General features: G+C 26.0%; 4 protein-coding genes and 2 long non-coding RNA genes across 10 annotated transcripts; 2 read left to right on the top strand and 4 right to left on the bottom strand.

Annotated features, from left to right (window-relative positions):
* Positions 1-314: 314 nt before the first annotated feature.
* Positions 315-1,562, top strand: LOC117240900 (multifunctional methyltransferase subunit TRM112-like protein). Its single transcript, XM_033506926.1, has 3 exons — positions 315-598; positions 712-813; positions 1,147-1,562. Exons 1-3 carry the CDS (start codon positions 521-523, stop codon positions 1,339-1,341), a joined length of 375 nt encoding a protein of 124 aa, XP_033362817.1. The 5' UTR covers positions 315-520; the 3' UTR covers positions 1,342-1,562.
* Positions 1,563-1,749: 187 nt separating this feature from the next.
* On the bottom strand, positions 1,750-10,890 carry LOC117240884. Of its 4 annotated transcripts, XR_004494814.1 has the most exons (12): positions 10,730-10,889; positions 10,266-10,410; positions 9,746-9,868; positions 9,262-9,461; positions 8,780-8,989; positions 7,308-7,473; positions 7,164-7,230; positions 6,933-7,092; positions 6,618-6,755; positions 6,409-6,522; positions 6,024-6,306; positions 1,750-4,746 (listed from the first exon to the last, which is right to left on the bottom strand). XR_004494814.1 is itself a non-coding variant. In XM_033506898.1 (11 exons), exons 1-11 carry the CDS (start codon positions 10,801-10,803, stop codon positions 6,084-6,086), a joined length of 1,620 nt encoding a protein of 539 aa, XP_033362789.1. In that variant the 5' UTR covers positions 10,804-10,889; the 3' UTR covers positions 5,894-6,083. The 4 variants fall into 4 exon arrangements, 1 of the variants encoding a protein (XP_033362789.1); XR_004494816.1 differs by lacking the exon at positions 8,780-8,989 and having other exon boundaries at positions 10,730-10,890; XR_004494815.1 differs by lacking the exon at positions 9,746-9,868 and having other exon boundaries at positions 10,730-10,887.
* A 553-nt stretch (positions 10,891-11,443) lies between these two features.
* Positions 11,444-13,555, bottom strand: LOC117238814 (HIG1 domain family member 1C-like). Its single transcript, XM_033504030.1, has 3 exons — positions 13,362-13,555; positions 12,002-12,144; positions 11,444-11,813 (listed from the first exon to the last, which is right to left on the bottom strand). The coding sequence occupies exons 2-3, from the start codon at positions 12,135-12,137 to the stop codon at positions 11,629-11,631; spliced, it is 321 nt and encodes a 106-aa protein (XP_033359921.1). The 5' UTR covers positions 12,138-12,144; positions 13,362-13,555; the 3' UTR covers positions 11,444-11,628.
* Positions 13,556-14,609: 1,054 nt separating this feature from the next.
* On the bottom strand, positions 14,610-15,401 carry LOC117238828. Its single transcript, XR_004494271.1, has 3 exons — positions 15,145-15,401; positions 14,871-14,966; positions 14,610-14,795 (listed from the first exon to the last, which is right to left on the bottom strand). It is a non-coding gene; the product is annotated as an uncharacterized LOC117238828 (long non-coding RNA).
* LOC117238834 lies at positions 15,337-16,485 on the top strand. The gene is made up of 2 exons (XR_004494272.1): positions 15,337-15,403; positions 15,872-16,485. It is a non-coding gene; the product is annotated as an uncharacterized LOC117238834 (long non-coding RNA).
* On the bottom strand, positions 15,594-20,939 carry LOC117238731. 2 transcript variants are annotated; one of them, XM_033503877.1, is made up of 10 exons: positions 20,502-20,939; positions 18,994-20,421; positions 18,556-18,914; positions 18,074-18,427; positions 17,720-17,990; positions 17,230-17,645; positions 16,911-17,135; positions 16,356-16,831; positions 16,170-16,281; positions 15,594-15,829 (listed from the first exon to the last, which is right to left on the bottom strand). In XM_033503877.1, exons 1-10 carry the CDS (start codon positions 20,515-20,517, stop codon positions 15,674-15,676), a joined length of 3,813 nt encoding a protein of 1,270 aa, XP_033359768.1. In that variant the 5' UTR covers positions 20,518-20,939; the 3' UTR covers positions 15,594-15,673. The 2 variants fall into 2 exon arrangements, with proteins under 2 accessions (XP_033359768.1, XP_033359778.1); XM_033503887.1 differs by lacking the exons at positions 15,594-15,829; positions 16,170-16,281 and having other exon boundaries at positions 16,796-16,841.
* Between the last annotated feature and the right edge of the window lie 40 nt (positions 20,940-20,979).

Raw genomic sequence — 20,979 nt, 5'->3', positions numbered from 1 at the left:
TATGTTTCGTAATTTATCGTACGAATTGTGTCTAATAAAATTTTTCTAGAATTAATTTGATATAATTATTCTGTAAGCTGTGTTTTAAAAAATCTCAACAAAATGTAGTAGATTATTCATAAACAAGATAATAGCATTTTTTCTGAAAAGCTAACCTCCTAAAGTAAAGTGCAATTGAATAGGAGAAATCACGTGACTGTCACTCAATTTATCATAATAAATCTTAAATTTAAATTCTTATAATCTATTTTTACAGCGTGGAAAATTAATCCAATAATTTTCATTTTACCCATATTTTCTTGCTTTAGATATCATAACGAGAACAATTATAAAATTATTATTTTCGTAATAGAATATAGTCGTATTGAACTGTGTCTTGAGATTAGAGTATGCATAAGTCGGTAAAAGCCGGCATCAAGAGTAACGTGCAAGGAACTTTTAACACAAAACCTTGACAACAAAATCATAATTTTTTCAAATTATTTCAATTAATAAAACGATCGGATAATATTCTTAAAAAATGAAACTTTTAACACATAATATGTTAACTTCAAAATGCTTGAAAGGTGTAACTGTTGGATATCCCCTTGGGATTGTCGTAAGTTTTACATCTATATACAATTTTAAGGTTAATTTAAATAAACCAATTAAAACATTTTATAATAACGTAATTTGCATTAGTAAGGAAGGACTTTTTACATAAACTTTCAGGCGAAAGGTATTAAAGTGTCAGAAGTAGATTTTAATCCAGAATTTATTGCAAGAATAATTCCAAAACTTGATTGGGCTACACTTTGGAAAGCTGCAGAAAGTGTAAGTTATTACACTTTTAAATAAAATTGCTAAAGATCTTTAATATACAAAATAGTATTAGTACTTATGTCTATATTTCTTATTATATTGAATATCATATCAAATATATAGGAGCTTGTGCTATATAGTTTGCTTTTAATAGTTAGTATAATTTTAAAAATAAAGCTTTTAATATATCAAAAAAAATGTTGATTTACTCACTAAAAATTTAAAACAAGAACTCATAAACTTTTAGTAAAATATTTTTATTATTTGTTTTATGTACAAGTAATAAAGATACAAATTTGATAGCATATATATGTTAATAATAATATACTCTAATTATTAATGCAGATAGGACATGTTGGAGAATTACCACAGACTTTGATTCAAGATTTTGAAACAAATGAGGAATTTTTAAAAATGGTTCATCATATATTATTGGAAGTTGAAGTCATTAATGGAGACCTACTATGTCCAGAATCTGGCAGAAAATTCCCTATTAACGATGGTATACCAAATATGCTCTTAAACGAAGATGAAGTTTAATGATTGATATTGCAGTAATCAAATTAGACGCCATCTGTATCTTTTCTTTTTACAAGTACTAGACATTTATATGTTGTACATAAAATGTTTTATTCTTTTTTATAACATATATAATTTAATTTGATATCTTTGTTATTATAATTAGTATAAAATGATGTAATATAAAATCACTAATTAACTATATAAAAGTTATAGTAAATTAAATAAATATGTAAAATTAATCCTATTACTCTATTTTAACATCTTGTTTAATAATTTCATGTTATACGTCAATATCTAATAGTTTATAGAATAAGATATATATATGTTATCTATATATATATCATTATCATATGGATATAAAGAATGAAATATTATAAGCTGATAAAATATCTCCCTCTCTTTATTAAATAAATTATTACATAAGAAGACTGATTATGAATATCTTTATTGTACAGATATGTGTAAATACAATGAAATACAACTTTGCATTATTGCAATATTCAGTATACATCTGTATATAATATGATGTTTATATTGCTAGTTATGGGTTGTTTTTTAATTCTGTTTCAAGTGTATTAATCATTTAGTTTAAAGTACTTAGGACAAAATCCTTAAAGCTAAACATGATTTTTGGCATTATTATAGTGACTATATTAAACACAAAATAATTCTGAAAATACCTAGATATATAGCTTTTTTATGTATTCACATTGCATAAAATCTGTTAAAAATAGTTTTGTTTCTGCAAATAAAATAACATGTATATGAGAAAAATCGCTTGGAACTTGAAATCTTAATCGAGAAATAGGGCAACTCCATTAATACATAACATTATTGTTGGCATACAATGAATATCTTATGTTAGTGAATATCTTATGTTATTAATATAACAAAAACTCATACCAGATTAACAAATCTCATATGATAAAATACATATGATACAAATCTCATATGATAAATATTATTTTAATGCTAGTATAACTTTGCTAATCTATTGCACACAACCCTCTATAACATCTAATTCATGAAAATGAATGAAAAATTATTTATTTTATGTTAGCTCATAAGGAAATATCTTGCAAAACGAATCTTTTGGATGGAAGAGTTGATAGAAACAAATTTGGCATTTTACATTATTAACTAATAGTTACTCCACAGCAATACATCTCACACACAACTCCAAATCACTATATATTTTACACAGAATACCTAATTGCGTTTGAGAGAATGAGTTTCATGTTGAAATTTTGAATTACAGTAATTAGCTAATCGAAGAATTTATTTATTCCAGTTAATGTTACTTTCTGCATATGTGGCAATACTCAAAATATAGTCAAAATAGATTATTTTATCCCTCCTAGTTTCTTCTCAAGTTAAAAAGCTATAAAAATAGCTCTCAACTAATGTTTCAGCCACAGCCCATCTGTTATTAATTTTTATTCACATATTAGATTTTCTCAAAGGCAGGATTATTTTGAATTAAGCTATGAAAATACTTCTGTACATTCATTTAACTATAGCATATATAAAGCTTTTTTTCTTGTTTAGTTTATCATTAGAAACCCTTTTTTGGTTATAGCCTATATCATATTAATCATATGTAATAATGACCTTGAAATTTGCATCATGGATATGCCGTTTGTATTTCACATCTATCATATATAATAATACGATTCAAAACATACATAGTATACAAAATTAATAATTTTCCAAATATTTTTCATATAATTAATTTCTTTATATCTTACATTTACTCCAAATACTTTCTAATACTGAATATGTTGTAGATTTATGATTTTCATTATAAATTTTACAGTTATAATAAAGAAAATCTAATCTAATTGTAAAAATTAATAATCTTAAGGATTTCAATATTGAAATGTAAATTATAAAGATTTCTGAATTACAGTTTACATTTGTCTGTCTAAAGAACTTTAATAGTTTCTTTTACTTTTTGTGTATAACTTTAATAGGATGTGCATAATTTGCAAAACATGTCTATATTAAAAAATTAAGTAAGGACATTAAAGTTGTCCACAAATACTTTAAAATATTTGTAAGCTAAATTATTATAAAGAAAAACTACCAATATACAAACTACATTACAAAATATTTTTTAAATTTACATTTAATTTTTAAATATTTTAACATTTCATTTTTTAAATCACGGCAATTGTTTACATCAAATTTAGAAAACAAATGTACTATATCCTAATTGAAATAATATTATCATGGAATTAATTACTATTGCTATTACAAATATTTATTTAGTACGTTGCATATAAGTTAATATTATTAAAAACTTTGTTTTTATTTGCAAAAAAATTGATTTCAATTACTTTGTGTTCAATACAATGTTCAAATAATTTAAAATATTCCAAATTTTTTAAATTATCTGCGAACATCTAGAGACTTGGTCATATTTATATATATTAAAAATGACAAGATATGTCATAAATGGAAGCATTACGATTTTCCAAAATTGATAATGCATGCTAATGATGATGTATTTTTTAAATCACTTAAAATATGTATATCTAAGTAAATTTGAACACTCCTTTACATATACTTTCATGAATATGCACAATGAGTTACAAAGGTCTACATACACCTATTGAATTATGACACTAAAACACACTTTGTCACAAAATTATTTATACTTACATATCAATACAAAATAATATGTATAAACTTTAAATAATATGTATTTCTAAAATGAATTAAAAACATTAAAACATTTAACTTATAAGAATTTTGAAATAAATTTACATCAAAGTTTACAAAACTTTTAATTTTATCAATGCCAAGCAGATAACAGATCATTATTGATGCTTACAGAGAGAAGGGGGGGGCTATAAGACATTAATAATATATAATAAGATACATATATATATATAACTTTTGAAACGTTGAATTTTATATTTTTTGCTTCCTTTTCCTTAATCCAAGTAAAGGTGAATAAATTATATTACATTGTAACAATATGTATCTTAATGTGTCAAAAGAACTCATAGAACTAATTATTTTTACTATAATATTTTATATTTAAGGAATGTATGTAGACTTTTGTAATTGACTGTATCTCGTTTGCTATCTTATAGACAAACAATTAAAATTTATTTTTGATGTAAAATTAATATTCTATAGTGAACATATAAAATATTAACTTGTAATAAAGTAACCAAATATTTATATTAATATAACTTCAATACGAACATATAACAAATGACTTTGAATTTAGCAATATAGAATTAACAATAATTGTTTATTTGAATTAATGGTACTAAAATTGGAAGCTTTTATTCAATATATACGAAATTAAGAAATGGATATTTCAAATAATTAACGTTCAATTGATTTATAACTATAAATTTGTATAATTTATATGAAGATATTGAATAAAAAGCAGTTTAAATAAAACAGTATGTAACCAGAAGTATGAAACCGGAATTTTCCTATAGATGGCCCTAGCTGATAATGTAGTTAGACTAAACTGCGTCTTTGATGCCAAAAGTCTTTGTTGACATCTCACAAACATTTTCGACTCAGAACAATACAAATTTCATACAACAGCATAGTTTGTAATAGCGTTGAACATGTCAAATTTTGTGCCTGGAAACTACGATTTGCGGACAGCATTGATTTTCTGTTACCATTTGAAGAAAACTGCTGCAGAATCGCATCGAATGCTTGTCGAAGCTTACGGTGAGCATGCTCTTGGTAAATCACAGTGCTTTGAGTGGTTTAAAAAATTCAGAAGTGGCAATTTTGACGTGAGGAACGAAGAACGTGGAAGACCACCGAAAAAGTTTCAAGACAGCGAATTGCAAGCATTGTTGGATGAGGATGACGCTCAAACGCAACAACAACTCGCTGATCAATTAAACGTGACACGAGAAGCCGTCTCCATGCGTTTGAAAGCCATGGGAAAGATTCAGAAAGTGGAAAAATGGGTTCTACATGAACTGAATGAAAGACAGCAGGAAAACCGAAAAACCACTTGTGAAATGCTGCTCGCCAGATACAAAAGAAAGTCATTTCTCCACCGAATTGTGACTGGCGATAAAAAGTGGATATATTTTGAGAATCTTAAGCGTAAAAGATCATGGGTAGCTCCAGGCGAACCACCGACATCGACTACAAGACCAAATCGCTATGGACAGAAGACAATGCTCTGTGTTTGGTGGGATCAGAAGGGTGTGATCTATTATGAGCTGTTAAAACCTGGCGAAACCATTAATACTGGGCGCTACCGACAACAAATGATCGATTTGAATCAAGCTTTGCGTGAGAAACGACCAGAATATCAAAAAAGGCAACACAAAGTAATTTTGCTTCATGATAATGCACCATCACATACAGCAAAACCGGTCAAGGAAATGATTGAAGCGTTCAGTTGGGAAATACTTCCGCACGCGGCTTACTCACCAGACTTGGCTCCGTCCGATTACTATTTATTTGCAACGATGGAACACGCACTTTCTGACCAGCACTTCACTTCTTACGAAAATGTACGAAAATGGCTCGATGACTGGTTTGCCTCAAAAGAGCAACAGTTTTTTTGGCGTGGCATCCACCAATTGCCAGACAGGTGGGAAAAATGTATAGCTAGCGATGGGCAATACTTCGAATAAAATATTTTTAATCATTTTCATACAATAAACGTGTTTCCTACACAAAAATTCCGGTTTCATATTTACATACCTGGTACTTTCAACTTAGCAAACATAAAAATTAACAAAGAGACAATTACACATATTTCATTTACCACGACTTTCTGTATTCGAAATATTTCTTTGAGAATATATAGAACCTTGAGTTAATTCTCTCAATGCACCTTTTCTTAATTCTGAATTAGGTCCTTTGGCAACACACCGATTTCCAAAAAGCAAAGTAGCATCATGTCCATTAGCTATTGTTTTGTTATATAACTCTTTACTTAAAAAACTCGGATCTGGTCCTGACCATGGTGCATAATCAGGTCTAAAAAAATTGTAATAACAATAATTCTATTTATTTTTTATTTCAGTCATACATATCTATAGCAAAAATATTAATTTATCGAAATAAAAATGTTTAACTTACAAAAGTAAGTCATTATTAGCTCCTTTTGGTAAATCAGGATTTGGTCCAACTGGTTTTGTCAAATATGGAGATTTATATTCATTATCCTCTGTGGTACTAGTTCCTCGAGAAACTCTAAAAATATTATTAGTTATTATATTCTTTATTTTTTTTTTCTAAATATGAAAAATATTATGAACATGAAAAGATATGATAAAATTTTTTTATACTTTGGTATTTCTATTTTATTTTTTGAACGTTTAGATTTTTCCGAATTTGCATCCTTAACTATTTTCTTAATTGGAGAAGCAGTTAATTTTACAGCTTCAGTTACTGGTGGACTGTCTTTCCTTTCGTCACTTCTACTGCTGCAAATGTTACATATACTTAATAAGATGTTATATTTTCATAAAATACGATAGATTTACATATAAAACAATTGGAACACTATATTTATTTATAAAAAGTTTCTTAAAACTCTACTATACATGTAAGTAAAAAATATTAATTTTTCAATTTACTACTATTTAGATATGTTGTGTTACCTTGGACTGCTTGATGTACACAAGGGTCTTGTAGCTTCTTCTGTAACCATGATATCTAATATGTGTATTGCTCTCTCTTCATCATAATCAACACTATCCATAGCAAGCATTATTACTCTTTCTGGTACTGATTTATATTTCTCCATCAATCGCGTTTTCACTAATAAGTTATATTTCCAAATTTCAAATATTGCTATTAATATTTTAAGGAATAATGTTAAATATACCTACTTTTATTTTTCTCTTCTAAACTTTTCATACGCGGTGGCGGAGTAGGTACAGTTTGTTCATTGTTTATCTGTGAAGATAAAATATAAATTAGTTCCTAAAATGACAATGTCAACTAAACCTACAAATAAATGTAATATATATTACCTGTTCCTCCTCTTTTCTTCTTAAAGATTTAGGAGCTGTAGGATTTCGTTTTTCATAGCCCAGATCGATTAATTTTTCAGAAGCTTTTTGAACATTGTTGTCACTTTGTTCCAAAATATCAAGCAACATGGTTTCTTCTACTTTTGGGAATACATTTTTCAGGTACCTGTACATATAGTATTTTGGTATATAACATTTACTGCAATTGTTTTACAATGTACAGAATATAAATATGGACAGTCTACAATACAGGACTGAATTGTGCAAATGATAATTGATTTATAAATCAGACATAGATATGATGCAAATAATTATTAAAACAAATTGCATATTAAAATAACATTATTTTTAATGATTAGTAACTAAAATTTACATAAAACAGTAGTAACAATAATTATTTTGGTATGCACATGTGATTGATAATTTGACATTATACAATATACAATGTTATTACAAATTTATTAATATCGGCAAATTGATTTTAAAAATAGTAAAATGACATATTTTGAATAAGTATAGATATAAACAAATATAGATATTTAAAATTACAGTACACATGCACATACTGTCATGCTTAAACCACATTTTTATTGAATAAATGAGTTTCTTATTGCATGCATAATATATTGATATTCTCTTTTTCCGATTTTGTTGATAATACATAAGAATGATATTGTACATTCCTAGGAAACTCATTTACTACTATAAAGATTTGGATTACAACAGGCAAACAATATATGAAAGAAAAACAAATTTTATGATCGCTACTAAAAACTAAAGCAAAGAATACATTGATGATATAGAACTAAAACCAACCTATCTATGATTTGTGTAAAGTTTACACTATCCAACATGTGGTGTACTGTAAACCAGGAAGAAACTGAAATGAAAAATGAATTCCAAATGACAATACTACGCATAAAAAAAGACCAAATACAAATTATAAAAATAAAAAATTAAACATAGAAAGGAAACGATTAAAAAATAAAAAAAGAATTACTGGTCTTTTGATATCATTCTTTGGAAACTACTTAATACAAATTTATCTACTACACAAGATGTAAATTCTTACAACATATTGCTATAATTATTTTATAAAAAAATTTTGCATTCTCACATTGATTGATTGCTATATTATTGCTTATAAAATTATAACAAATTTTAACACATTGCAGATGAACAAATTTTTAATTTCTGATCATACAATGTATAGAATTAAATATATAGATTTACTTATAAATAAAAGATCTTTGAGAAAGATTATATAAATAGTCTGCAATGTGTACTGACACATGCTATTACTACACAGCACTGTATGGTCATATACATAAAATATATCAGATATTCAAAATAAATCAATATTTATAGTATCCTATCTTGTTATCTGATATATTTCTTTGCAACTATCACAAGATACAATATCAACATCTAGCATCCATATCTGGTGAAATTTATATAAGTATGGGAAAAACCTAAGTTTTATTTTGGGGGAGTTAGGGGCTGGCCGAGCCCCACGAGGTGGACTCAATGTTAGAGCTGCATGTATAGCATGTGGTGGTAATCGCCATCTTGGTATTGCATAGTTTGAATGCACTCCCACAGGTGTGCATGGTCCTGGCGCACAAAGAGGATTCTTTTCCACTTGTAAAGCGCTGACAACCAAAGCTGCTCTGTTATGGTATCTGAAAGATATCAGCTACCACCTTAGCACTATAATTAATACAGTGCTAACAAAACTCATTGAAAAGAAACTAATATATAATTAGAAAAAATGTAACTAAATATGCATGAAAGCATAATTTTATGTGTGTATGTTAATATGGTTTGGGTTTAAAGACATAGAAATTTACATTAATATAAGTAAAAGATTAATCAACATTTTTGTTAATAATAATATATGGTAACATGAATAAAGATCTAAATGTACATACGCATACTGAATTCTAAAACTTACTTTTTCAAAAGAAGTCGAATATGAGTATCAGAAACTGTGGGAAACATAGCATTGATTTTAGCAACTTGTAATTCAGAATCCGAGTTCTGTGTTAAGTATGTTTCCATATTCTTTACTGGAGTTGGAGATCCCAACGTCATATCCCCAAGCCTGTTTGTCATTGCACTAACTGATTTCAGTGATAATGGAGTTTTCAGATCCTATATAAATTACTTTCGTTAGATATTGTTAGATGCATTAGTTTCATATTTAATATTAGAAAAATATGTTTAATAAACAGATACATAATAAAGTTATAAAATTACTTAATATAAAAATTTCGTATATATATACATATAAAGTAATGTTCTTTACAATTTATCTATCCACATAATTATTTTTCTATGATGAAAACTTATTAATAAAAATTTAATTGTATCTTCAATTCAATATCAAAGTATCATATAACATACACAATGTACATGTACAATTATAAGTTACCTACCTGTAAACTAGGAGGTAAAAATGCAAGTTGTGGATTATGATAAGGAGACAGTGTTGGATAAATTTGCGGAGCTCTGTGAGCTCCAGCATAACCTAAATGTCCACCACCTCCATTTCCTCCAGTCTATTATTTTGTTGTACGTGTTATATTTTATCCAAATGCAGCATGTGCATATGACAAAAACACATATATTGGAAGTGCAATTATGATCATTTTAATACATGCATAAGTGCAATTTTAAAACACCCAAGTATTTCTTCAGATATAAGAATGGATATATTTATTGTATGATCATTAGGCTGTAGTTTATGGAAAATTTAAAAGTATAAAAATGTACATAATACATATAATATGCAAAAATGTATTATAATAATAATCAACAAGTAAAATTAATCTCTACTTATTATTTATACATCATTAGTTATGTTCACAAAAATATGAATTTTCACACATATTTGTGGTCTACTGATGATCCAATAAATTTTACAGTTTTAACATACAGCAGAAATTATCTACTGACCTGCATAGGTATATCTTGGGAAGTAATAGTTGTAGCAGAACTCAGTGCCATTGAATTTTGTGATTGTATATACTGAGAATACTGCCAATATCTTACTCTTGGATCTTCCCATGTTGTTGTACGGTTAAAATGATTTATAAAATATCTGAAAAATGTTTTAAATTGATTTGTATAATAACTAATAAGTTATTTATTGCACATTTATCACGTAAGATTTGATTGTAACCATGTATAATATTTGATATATCATATATTGCAAGTAAACGAAAAAGATCATTTAATAAAAATAATCATATTCATTAATATTTTCTTTACTAGTTTGTATACATTAAAAAATCGAATAATCAGTAAATCGTGATTGCGTAATATTAGCTTTTTGCAACAAATAAATACTCCCACTCAGATTTATTTCTTCTAACATTAGATAACGAAACAATCGAAGATTTTCTAAAAAATTTACATACGGACGACCACTTCGAATGTCATATCTGCATTCCCAACCGGGTGGCAATTGACTCCTGTCACTTTCTTCAGCCATCTTTGCGTATTTTGATAACTCGAAGTAAGTTCTTCCGGAACTAATGTTACGTACTCACTATTACGATTAATTAAATTTAGTTATATGAAAACACAATTCAATCGTAACTAATCTGATTTCAATTTAAATTGCTATATTTATTAATTCCTAAATATAAAAATTTAAAGTATTATTAATTATTACATTTATTATATATTAAAAAACTACTGAACATTCACCAATAACAAAAATCTATGTAATTTACATATGATATACAACACATAAAGGTAAAGTTACATATCGTTAATGATATTTAACAATATGTGAATTTAATAAAAATTAAGTATTTGCAATGTAATTAAGTTGAAATATTTTCTCTTGTTCTGAAATTTAAAATTGTCTGATATTTTTACTAAATACAATCATATATGTACATATTTTATTTAAATAGACATACATATAGTGAGATATTTAATACAAAAAAAATTTTAATTTTTCACTTAAATATTTATTTTATTACATTTTGTTTAATTTTTACAGCTCTTTTTTCTTGAAACATTATTTATCTTATGAGACACTATATTTCAAGAACAATAATTTATGTAATAAATAGTATCTTTAAATGTAGTATTTAAATAATACTAAACTATTATTGCACATAATTGCATATTGTTTATAGTATTTTTCTACGGAATTTGATAATCACATAAAGTATCTAAATTTAATAATCATAAATAGCTTTCAAGCTCCATTTTACTAAAAATAAGCATATTTTATTTTACTCTTTGAACATGATTGAATGTTCAAATTGTCTCCTTATTTCTTTCTAACATTAAATGATGAATGTTATTCTGTCTTCTTCTTCTTTATATAATCGTTATACATGCCATAAAACATTCCTAAGCTGATGATACCAAGTGCTGTAGCCTGAGCTGCAACTCTGAATTGTACAATAAATATAGAAGGTTTTACTGTTCGTGTTCTCCACTTATATGCACCTATTCCACAAACAGTAGTTAAACCAACTATACCTATAAAGACAATTGTATTTTCACAATAGTATTGTGTATAAAGTAATATTAATATTATAAAGTAAACAATTATATTCCAGTATTGATTGTATCAAAATAAGATAATTATTATAGAATACTCATTTCAATTTAAAATGATATGATATAATATATATTTAAATAAAACATTTTTGGTACTAAAAACATACCAGCTAAAAGAAATGGTGATCGTTTTGCAAATAAATAAAACCTGTCTGATAATGATATTTCATTCTCTAATGCTATCTTAATAGCCTCTTCTGGAATCTCGACTGCTTCACCGATTTTCCAAGTATTGTCGCCCATTACTCACCTGTACATATTATTCATACATATACTTATTATAGAAAAAAATAATTTTATAATACAATTGTTATATATTAGATATGTATATAGGCATAAGATACAGTACAAAAAATATTATATAATTATTAAAAACAATAATATTTTTAATAATTTTATGAAATAAATACTTTATCAAATTTAAAATATTATCTTTTAATTCGTACAATTATATATATATACACAATAATTTATCTAAAAAAGTAATAAGTTCAAATAATTATTATAAATTATTTAGTGCATATTTATTAAAATGGCTTTGGAATTAAGAAATCAATGTTATATATTGTATAATACAAGAATGTACATTGTTACATTGTAATTAATATATAATTCTTTCTATTAAAAAATTCAAAGATAAATTGACTTTAAAGAACATATTAGTAAAAATCATTTTTCAAATATATAAACACAAATTTCATGTAATATTTAATACATATTGTACTATGTATATTTATATATGTTGTTAATTAACACGAAGTAAAAGATTAAATTATTTATAAAACAATAAATTTTATTTTATATATTTTTATAAAATATGCACGCGCGCGCACACGCAAAATAAAATTGAATACTTCATTTTAGGTTATTCTAATGTTAAGAATAAGTAACAAACATTAACAATGAGTATTTTTACAATGGTAATAAATTTTACATGCATCTATTATATCATAAGCATTGCATTTGTACCGAGATATCGCACATTTTTGTTATGAAATGTTCTAACAGATTGTAATTATGTACTATATATGTGTATTCGGATTTTCATTTCTTATACATAACTTGTTTTCGTATAACATTGCCCTTTTCATTGATTTTCAATATATCATTCACACATGTCGTTGAATATTACAATCGTAATACTTAAAATAATTCGAAATTAATAATAGCATTATATCAATAGTTCCTTTATACCAATACAAAAATATATGTGTCTTACAGATTATTTATAATAATTATATATTTTTACTTAATTTTTCAGAAATGTAAAACACAATAGCTTTAATTTATAAAATCATTTTGGATATAGCATTATTCTTTATGTAACAGTTATACTTGAACAATTATAATAACACGTTGAGATCAATTTAATATTTTATAATTTCTATACAAAATGTTCTGAAAACTCATAAATTATATATTCCAATTTCGTAACACACTTATATAAAAAATGAATAAACAGTTTACCTTTATTCTTTGAACAATGTAAAAATTTTAAAACATTAAGCTTTTGTCCTTTCGTCCCTTTCGACCGATGTGCTTATGAATAATTCTAAATCTTATGACTCGTATCTGTGATCTGTGACTACGACCATGCTGTGACCAGCCTGTGTGCACGCTGGGTGTCCCCACCACGAGAGTTGCCAGTGTGCGAATACAACGACGATCCAAACATAATAAACCAACCTTAATACAAAATTACCATGGACATAGGATATATATATATATGACATATTTTTATACCCAGGGTAATTACAATTACTAACATGTAATGTGTAACATGACCTTGACAGGGATAAATCGATATCACCAAGTAAATCGATATTGATACCTTTATTCATTGGTTATATCCAATGAAAGTATCGATACTTACTTGATATCAAAACAGAAGTATTTCACTAGTGAGCAGCCAATAGTTGCAGCTGCAGTAATCAACTTTTGTTTACGTTTATTACCTTATCTCGTTGAGAATCATTGGACAGACTGTAGATTTTTACAATTATTGCAAATGTCATTCTTTTCATAAACCTTGAAAAAAATAATTTTTTAACAAAAAAATGTCAATAACAGATTTTTATTTCATTTAATTGAGGTTGGTGTAACTGATACCAAAAATAGTAATAATTTGAACATCCCATCATAGTTGGCAATTACAGGCATAGGAATATTCCTATGTTCATGGTGGCAATAGAGCAAAGGCAATCCTTTATTAAGCTATTATATCGTACTTCAAACAATAGTTAGATTTATAAATTGCCTTGAAATTTTAAGTGCGGACGTTTGTTACAAAAGTGCCGAAGAATGCAAGTAGGAAAGAGACATTTTGAAATTGCTACGAAATGGTAAATGTTTAATTTATTCTTTAAATGATATATGAATCCACTCATTATTAAAACATGTAATAATATATATAGCTTCTTAAACTGAATATAATAATTAATGTTAAAATTATATAACACTTTCTAGAAAGTATCATATCAATCATATAATATAACACTAAATTTACATTTTTATAAATTTGTACACCACGATATTTAATGTAATTTTTTATGATATAGGATCCCATCTGCATTAACTTATGGAGGAGCAGCTGGTTTGGCACTGATTTATTTTACCGATTGGAAAGTAGTAGCTAGATACATACCATTTTATGGAAGCAAATTCGACAACTAAATTGTAAAATATATTTATTGTAATATGTTACTTAATAAATTATAGTATTATATAATTCAATGGATTATTTATTAAATATATGCGTTACATTCTATATCTACAGTACAAATATTTTAGTTGATATTGACCCTTGATAGATTTGTTTCTCTTTGCTTTTCATACAATATATTCGCTTCTCTTTTGACTTCCTCCCTTTTGCGTGATGAAACATGATTCTTAAACTTAAATCTGTATATAAATATACGTTTATTATATATCTCATTTCTCACTAGTTGACAATACAAACAATATAATTATATTTACCTATAAGCAGCCAAAGATATTAGAATAGCAGATGAAATAAGAAATGTCTTAGTTTGAATATTTATGCTGAATTTGCCTTTCATCATGAGATATTTGCTTTAAAATAGGAAGTACTTTTAAAAATTACATTAATAATAAATTAGACAGATTATCTTATTGAGACTAGGAATATGAACTATACTAAATTTGTTATTTTATGTATATTAAAAATAAAAATCAATTATTTATTCTCAATATTATCGTATAAATCTTTTTTGTAATGCAGGAAACCTACCTTATTTAAGTCTTTGTTATTATAATTTTTTTCAGCGTATTGTTTTAATGGTTCATTCCAAATATAATAACCACTACAAACTCCTAATACAGTGGCCACAATAGCATTAATACGTGTTTGGGAAATTACCATTGCTAATTACCTAAGAAATTTATAGTTACTATCGCAATATTAAATATCTTTGATAAAATTATAAAACGCGGAAGATAACCTTTGTTAAACGAAAAGGCATGTAACTGCCACAGGCGTCGAATAGGCGGTAGGTACTACTATATGTTACATAATTTGAATTTTCTATATTTTTAATGCTGAAAATTTTTGAATTTCTATACAAACATATACGAATATTAAAGAATATATATGATCTTGGTAAATACTGTTGTCATTATGGATTTAGTTTAGTAATATTTAAAAGATTACTTTTTCCAATAAAAAAAATATTTAATAACTTTATTACAAATATCTTTTTAATCAATATTAAAATACACTATCATATACAAATTTGTGAATATTGTTTTATAATGATCATTCAGATCTTTCCAATAAATTTATAAAATTTGTTATATGTATCTAACTGAGTTTTGAAAATTTCTTGCATTGAAACAGGTAGTGTTCGTGATAATAAAGCAAGTCCATGTTGATCACACACACTGATTAATTGATTTATACAATTTTGTATAGACATCTAAAATAAAAAGTTGAAGTATATTATATTAATTGTTAACAGGAAATATGGTATTGCTTGCTTAAGAATCCGCTATTCTGAGACTATACCTGAACGTTTATCTGAGCAAATAGAAATTTTAAAAATTGAACAAGAAATGATGTAGGTGAATGGGATGCTGATATCAACATTTAACACATGTATACCAACTACATATCAATGACAACTTAGCATTTCAACAGTATGAATACATAATTCATGGAGATTGTTATAGATAGCAAAACGATGTTCGGATGCTTATGCAGTGAGTACGGTATACGATGCTACATTGTTAAATAAAGTATATGATAAAGAAATTTACCTTAATAAAGTTTGGTATTGAACTTTCTGACAATAATTTTAGTAAATCTGCTACTAAATAAGGACTTATTCGAATCATATCTTTCTTTAACTTTACTAAAGAACTAGTAAACCTGTATGCAAAATATAATAGTTTGAAGTACGTTTATGATTTTTTCTGTTAGATAAATAAAAGATTTTTACTTACTTTTCAATATCTAATGCAAGACATTTAAATGTGTGTTCTTCGGACTTATTAATAATAGATTTGGATTTATGTATAAAAATACTTAATATTTGTCTGTACAATATTAACAATAAAGGTATCTTGTCGCTAATTAGATTTGTTCTCATTTTGAGCAGTACATTGCACAATGCTAATGAATCACTAAAAATTAGTATTGTATTTGCTTGCAATGATTTTAAACTAACAATTATACTCATATCAATAATATAACCAGGAAGATACAAATGTTTAGCAGCAACAATATTGTGTATTAGTTTCAACAAAGTTGGCCAAAATTTTTCTAGTATATTTACAGTTTGTATTGTTTGAATTAAGTTATTGATAGCTATTAAGCGTAGCTTATTGCGATCATTGGACATATCTGTTTTTAATATAGCGTTCCATATAATACAAATATTTTCTAGATTATTTTCTTGTTTACCTAAAAGTGTTTTAACCTATAACAAACTAAAGTAGTAAATATTTTGTTGATGACAAAATTATGCTATATAATATGTATAAAATTATTGAACATACCAACTGATCGTGTAATTCTTCGGTAAATTCAGAAAGTTCATTCAGTTCACTTGATGCTAATAATGGTGTAAGTACATCTATACATGGGTATTTAAATAATGCATACCAAATTGCTCTTTTAGTTTGATTTGTAACATGAAATACTTTTTTATTATGTAAAATAACAACCATAAGTTGTAGACCATCTTGCAATAATTCATTTGTAATCTCATTATTTGTATTATTCTGTTAAATAAATACTTTATTTTTATATGATGTAATTTTATTTTAAATTTATCACAAATATGTTTTGTTTATATTTATGTATATTTATATTTACCACAAATATGTGTTCAATTGTTGATTCTGTAACATCCTTTAATTTTTCATCAATGTTTTCATCTTTAATACCAATTCTTAATAGCAGATTTAATATTTTCATGTCATATGAATTTTTCATTTCAAAGGATAGAGTCTCCATTGCAATTCTGATTAATTTTTTTTCCGCCTTTTTAATTATTATTTTTTGGTCAACATTTAATTTTGATTTAACGCGTTCCATAGATTCTAATAAGAAAAACATATTTTCCTTGGAATTAGTGGAACATTTTATAAATTTGTTTAAACTTTTATATGAACAATTCTTGAGAAACAGTTCCAATGATTTTTTGAATGTTTTGTTTTGTGGTAGTAATTGTAGCAACAAAAAAGGATCTATATATTGAAATATATCAATATTAGGCTTTTCCAAGAGATCTAAAAACAGAACAGTTTTTCATACATTATTCACTTTTGATTAGATATCTTATCTGTATAATCATGAAATGTACCTGAAAACATTATATTGCATAAAAAGACTATTTCATTACTCTGATTACATTCCATTCTAACAGCAAATATGAACATAAGTGTTATAACTTTTAAATTAGTATCCAAAAATATTAGTGGTAGATGAAGTAATATTTCTAAATATACTTTAATTTTATGTAAAAGTATATTTTGCATTTGTACCCATTTGTTTACTAGCAATTCTTCCTTTAAAGACATTAATACATCATTTATTTTTTCACATTCAACAATTTCAGCTTCAAGTAGCAATTCCTAAAAGGATAAAAAATTTTTGTCCAATTATTTAATTAATTTTATATAATATATTTGAATATCAATAAAAAATGTATACTCACTGCATCAAGATATTTACTAATAGATTTTGTTATACCTTCTGTTGCTAAATATCCAATTTGTGTAAAAACACCAGTTAATATGAATATCATTAATCTTTTATTTTCTTTTAAATCATTTTTATGTAATACTTTCACCCATTCATTAAAATTATCTGCATTAGAAACCATGTCTGCTAATAATAAATGTGTTAATTTTAACACTTGTTCATTACTTAAAGATGGTATTATTTCTGTATCAAATTTTAATATTAAACCCCAACAACGTTCTATACCACCTATCAAACTCTTGAGTATCACAGGAGATTCAGTTAATGTATTTTGAGACATCTTAACTTGTTGTAAAATGAGTTTGTTCTGAAATTTTATGTAAATATAATTTACATACATTTCTAATATACAATATGATGAAAAATAAACAAACAAATAAATATTAATTTGATAAAAATAATAAAAGAAGTAATGATAAAATTTTGATAACATACCATATTATTCTTACAATCTTCATTACCAAATTTTTTAATTTTTTTGATCAGTTGATGCCACTGAGTCTCAGATATTGGTAATATCAAATTTTCTGAAATAGTATTTGGCACATAGTATTTTAGAGCTCTTTGTGTTTCATTCCATGAGAATATTGCAGTTAATAATATTACAACTTCTTCATCCTGATTTGAACTCAATGTTTTAACCAGTAAAAGTGATAGAATATTTCTTACATCATCAAAAGTATTTACAAATTTTGTGTAGGAAGTAGATGTTCTACTATATTCAAAAATGCATATACCATCTAACAGTGTAATGAGTAATTCAACTATAGCACGTAATATTAAAACATTTCCACCTATAATAGAAAATATTTAAAATATCATATATAAGAAGATACTAAAATATATAAAAATCAATGATGGTTCCATTCTTACTAGTATTATTAGATTCCAACATTTGTAAACAATCAGTCTTTAAATGGTATGTCAGTGTTCTTAACATAACTACACTTTGTGAATTTGTTACATTATTTACAGCTTTCATTAACTTCTCTTTGAATTCACTTGGAAAACATATACTACTTCCTGATGATATATGATGTGATACATGAGACAAACTATCTTTTAATGCTATTAATATTGCTGAAATTAATTTTTCTTCTTCCCTTAAGTGTATAAAAGCATCCAAAATAGAAATCATTAAATGTTTATATTCTAATACTGATTTTTCTATAAACATTTTTCTTAGTATATCTTTAACTTTTCTTTCAATTATGAGAGGATTAAAATAACAAAATTGTATTAAGAGATTGTAATCTGCATTACTCATGCTTTTACTTATTAAAATATCATTAATTATATTTTGACAATAATCAAATAATGTGATTTCATGTACTTTATTATCAAAATTAAAAGTTATGTCATTTAAACATTTTAAAAAAGTATTCAAAACTTCTCTTTTATGTGTCCCAGAACATTCTACTAATTTTCTTAATATTATATCTAATGTAACAGTGTCTGATTTGAAAGTAATTACTGCAACACGGAAGAGAAAAGTAAATGTCATTAAATTACTTTGGAAATCTTTTGTCTTTGCATGTCCTGTCAAAATAGATAGTAAGTTCTTAAATTGTGTTATATCTTCATCTTTTAGAAATTCTCCACTTTGAGTATGTTTTCTACCAAATATTAATTGTTGAATACATTTATGTGTTATTGCACCTAATCTATTGGTATTATCAGTACAGTCGTGGTCAATTATAACACACAAAGGATATAAGATATCATGTATAAACATGATTCTCAAACTATCTTTTGTAATAAAAGCAGATTTATAAATTTGTATTATATTTTCTACGACATTAATTACTGTATTATATGCTGTCAGTATCAATCCATTGCTTTTGTTAATTAATGAAATCTTTATTCCTTCCATTGATTTTTCTCCAATGTTAAAGGTGTGTTTAAAAACACTATTTACACATTCTAATAAGGACTTTGTTAAAAGTCCTAAATCTTTTGGCTTATTAATAAAATATTGTGCAATCCTGTTATTAAAAGTTAATAATCGACAGCATTCGAAAACATCCTCACGTATATGTTTTACATCTTTTTGAAATGTTTCAACGAATAATTTTATCAATAATTTTATTACATCACTTTTAATATCCAAATATTCGGTTTTCAAACAATTTTTTAATGAATCCCAAGCTTCTTGGTCCATGGGACACATATTACAAAGCCATTGCAGAATAAGATCTTCTTTATGTATTATTGGTATATCAATGGCACAGAATGCATTTTCTGCTAATTTTAAACGTTTGGGTAAAGGTTCTTCGTCTGAATTTAGACGTCTTAATAATTCTGTCAAATAGAAAAATATATATGTAATTATGTCTTACTAAATTTTAAAAGGTTAGAATTCTACTCACGTGATAACTTACCTACTGATAAAGACATTTCAAATATATTTACGTACTATATTGATACATTCAATTAACACATTTTAACATATTTTAACACATTTTTCAATATTCTTTTGTACAAACGAATTATTTTAATACATTATATACACAATTAACATGTTACAATTTTCACTTGCGTTTTTTTGTTGTAATGTCTGCCACCTTTAAGATAGTGGAAGTAACCGGCCATCTTATGGCGGCCGGAGTATGAAACATAACCCAAATCTAATCCAATACTCACGATTCAAAATCCCGCCACAAAATGCTCGCCACCCACATGCATTGTATACAACCAGCGACTCACTGGAGTAATCATCGATAGAAGTCAATATGGCGTCATTATTACTTACCTGTAAAATATGCTGAAAATGCTTGATTTTTACATACGCGTAACTTTTCAACCAGTGGATCCCTGCATATTTGGATTTTTCTCGTCAAATTCTGTCAGAATATATAC

This window comes from Bombus vosnesenskii, unplaced genomic scaffold, assembly GCF_011952255.1.
Source record: "Bombus vosnesenskii isolate JDL3184/JDL3185 unplaced genomic scaffold, Bvos_JDL3184-5_v1.1 scf7180000013264, whole genome shotgun sequence".
In the NCBI taxonomy this organism is placed as follows: Eukaryota; Metazoa; Arthropoda; class Insecta; order Hymenoptera; family Apidae; genus Bombus; species Bombus vosnesenskii.
The sequence above is the reverse complement of the archived record's forward strand: the minus strand, read 5'-3'. Positions and strand labels throughout refer to the sequence as shown.

What these genes read in the sequence shown, in the direction of transcription:
- LOC117240900 (XM_033506926.1), top strand. Translation starts at nt 521, where the DNA reads ATGAAACTTTTAACACATAATATGTTAACTTCAAAATGCTTGAAAGGT. An exon ending in GATATCCCCTTGGGATTGTC is followed by an intron (nt 599 to 711) that starts GTAAGTTTTACA and finishes ATAAACTTTCAG; the next exon opens with GCGAAAGGTATTAAAGTGTC. An exon ending in TTTGGAAAGCTGCAGAAAGT is followed by an intron (nt 814 to 1,146) that starts GTAAGTTATTAC and finishes TTATTAATGCAG; the next exon opens with ATAGGACATGTTGGAGAATT.
- LOC117240884 (XM_033506898.1), bottom strand. Translation starts at nt 10,803, where the DNA reads ATGGCTGAAGAAAGTGACAGGAGTCAATTGCCACCCGGTTGGGAATGC. An exon ending in AATAAAATAGAAATACCAAA is followed by an intron (nt 6,523 to 6,617) that starts GTATAAAAAAAT and finishes TAATATTTTTAG; the next exon opens with AGTTTCTCGAGGAACTAGTA. An exon ending in GCTAATAATGACTTACTTTT is followed by an intron (nt 6,307 to 6,408) that starts GTAAGTTAAACA and finishes CAATTTTTTTAG; the next exon opens with ACCTGATTATGCACCATGGT.
- LOC117238814 (XM_033504030.1), bottom strand. Translation starts at nt 12,137, where the DNA reads ATGGGCGACAATACTTGGAAAATCGGTGAAGCAGTCGAGATTCCAGAA. An exon ending in ATCACCATTTCTTTTAGCTG is followed by an intron (nt 11,814 to 12,001) that starts GTATGTTTTTAG and finishes TTGTCTTTATAG; the next exon opens with GTATAGTTGGTTTAACTACT.
- LOC117238731 (XM_033503877.1), bottom strand. An exon ending in ATGCAATATAATGTTTTCAG is followed by an intron (nt 17,646 to 17,719) that starts GTACATTTCATG and finishes TTCTGTTTTTAG; the next exon opens with ATCTCTTGGAAAAGCCTAAT. An exon ending in CTTGCATTAGATATTGAAAA is followed by an intron (nt 16,282 to 16,355) that starts GTAAGTAAAAAT and finishes TTTTGCATACAG; the next exon opens with GTTTACTAGTTCTTTAGTAA.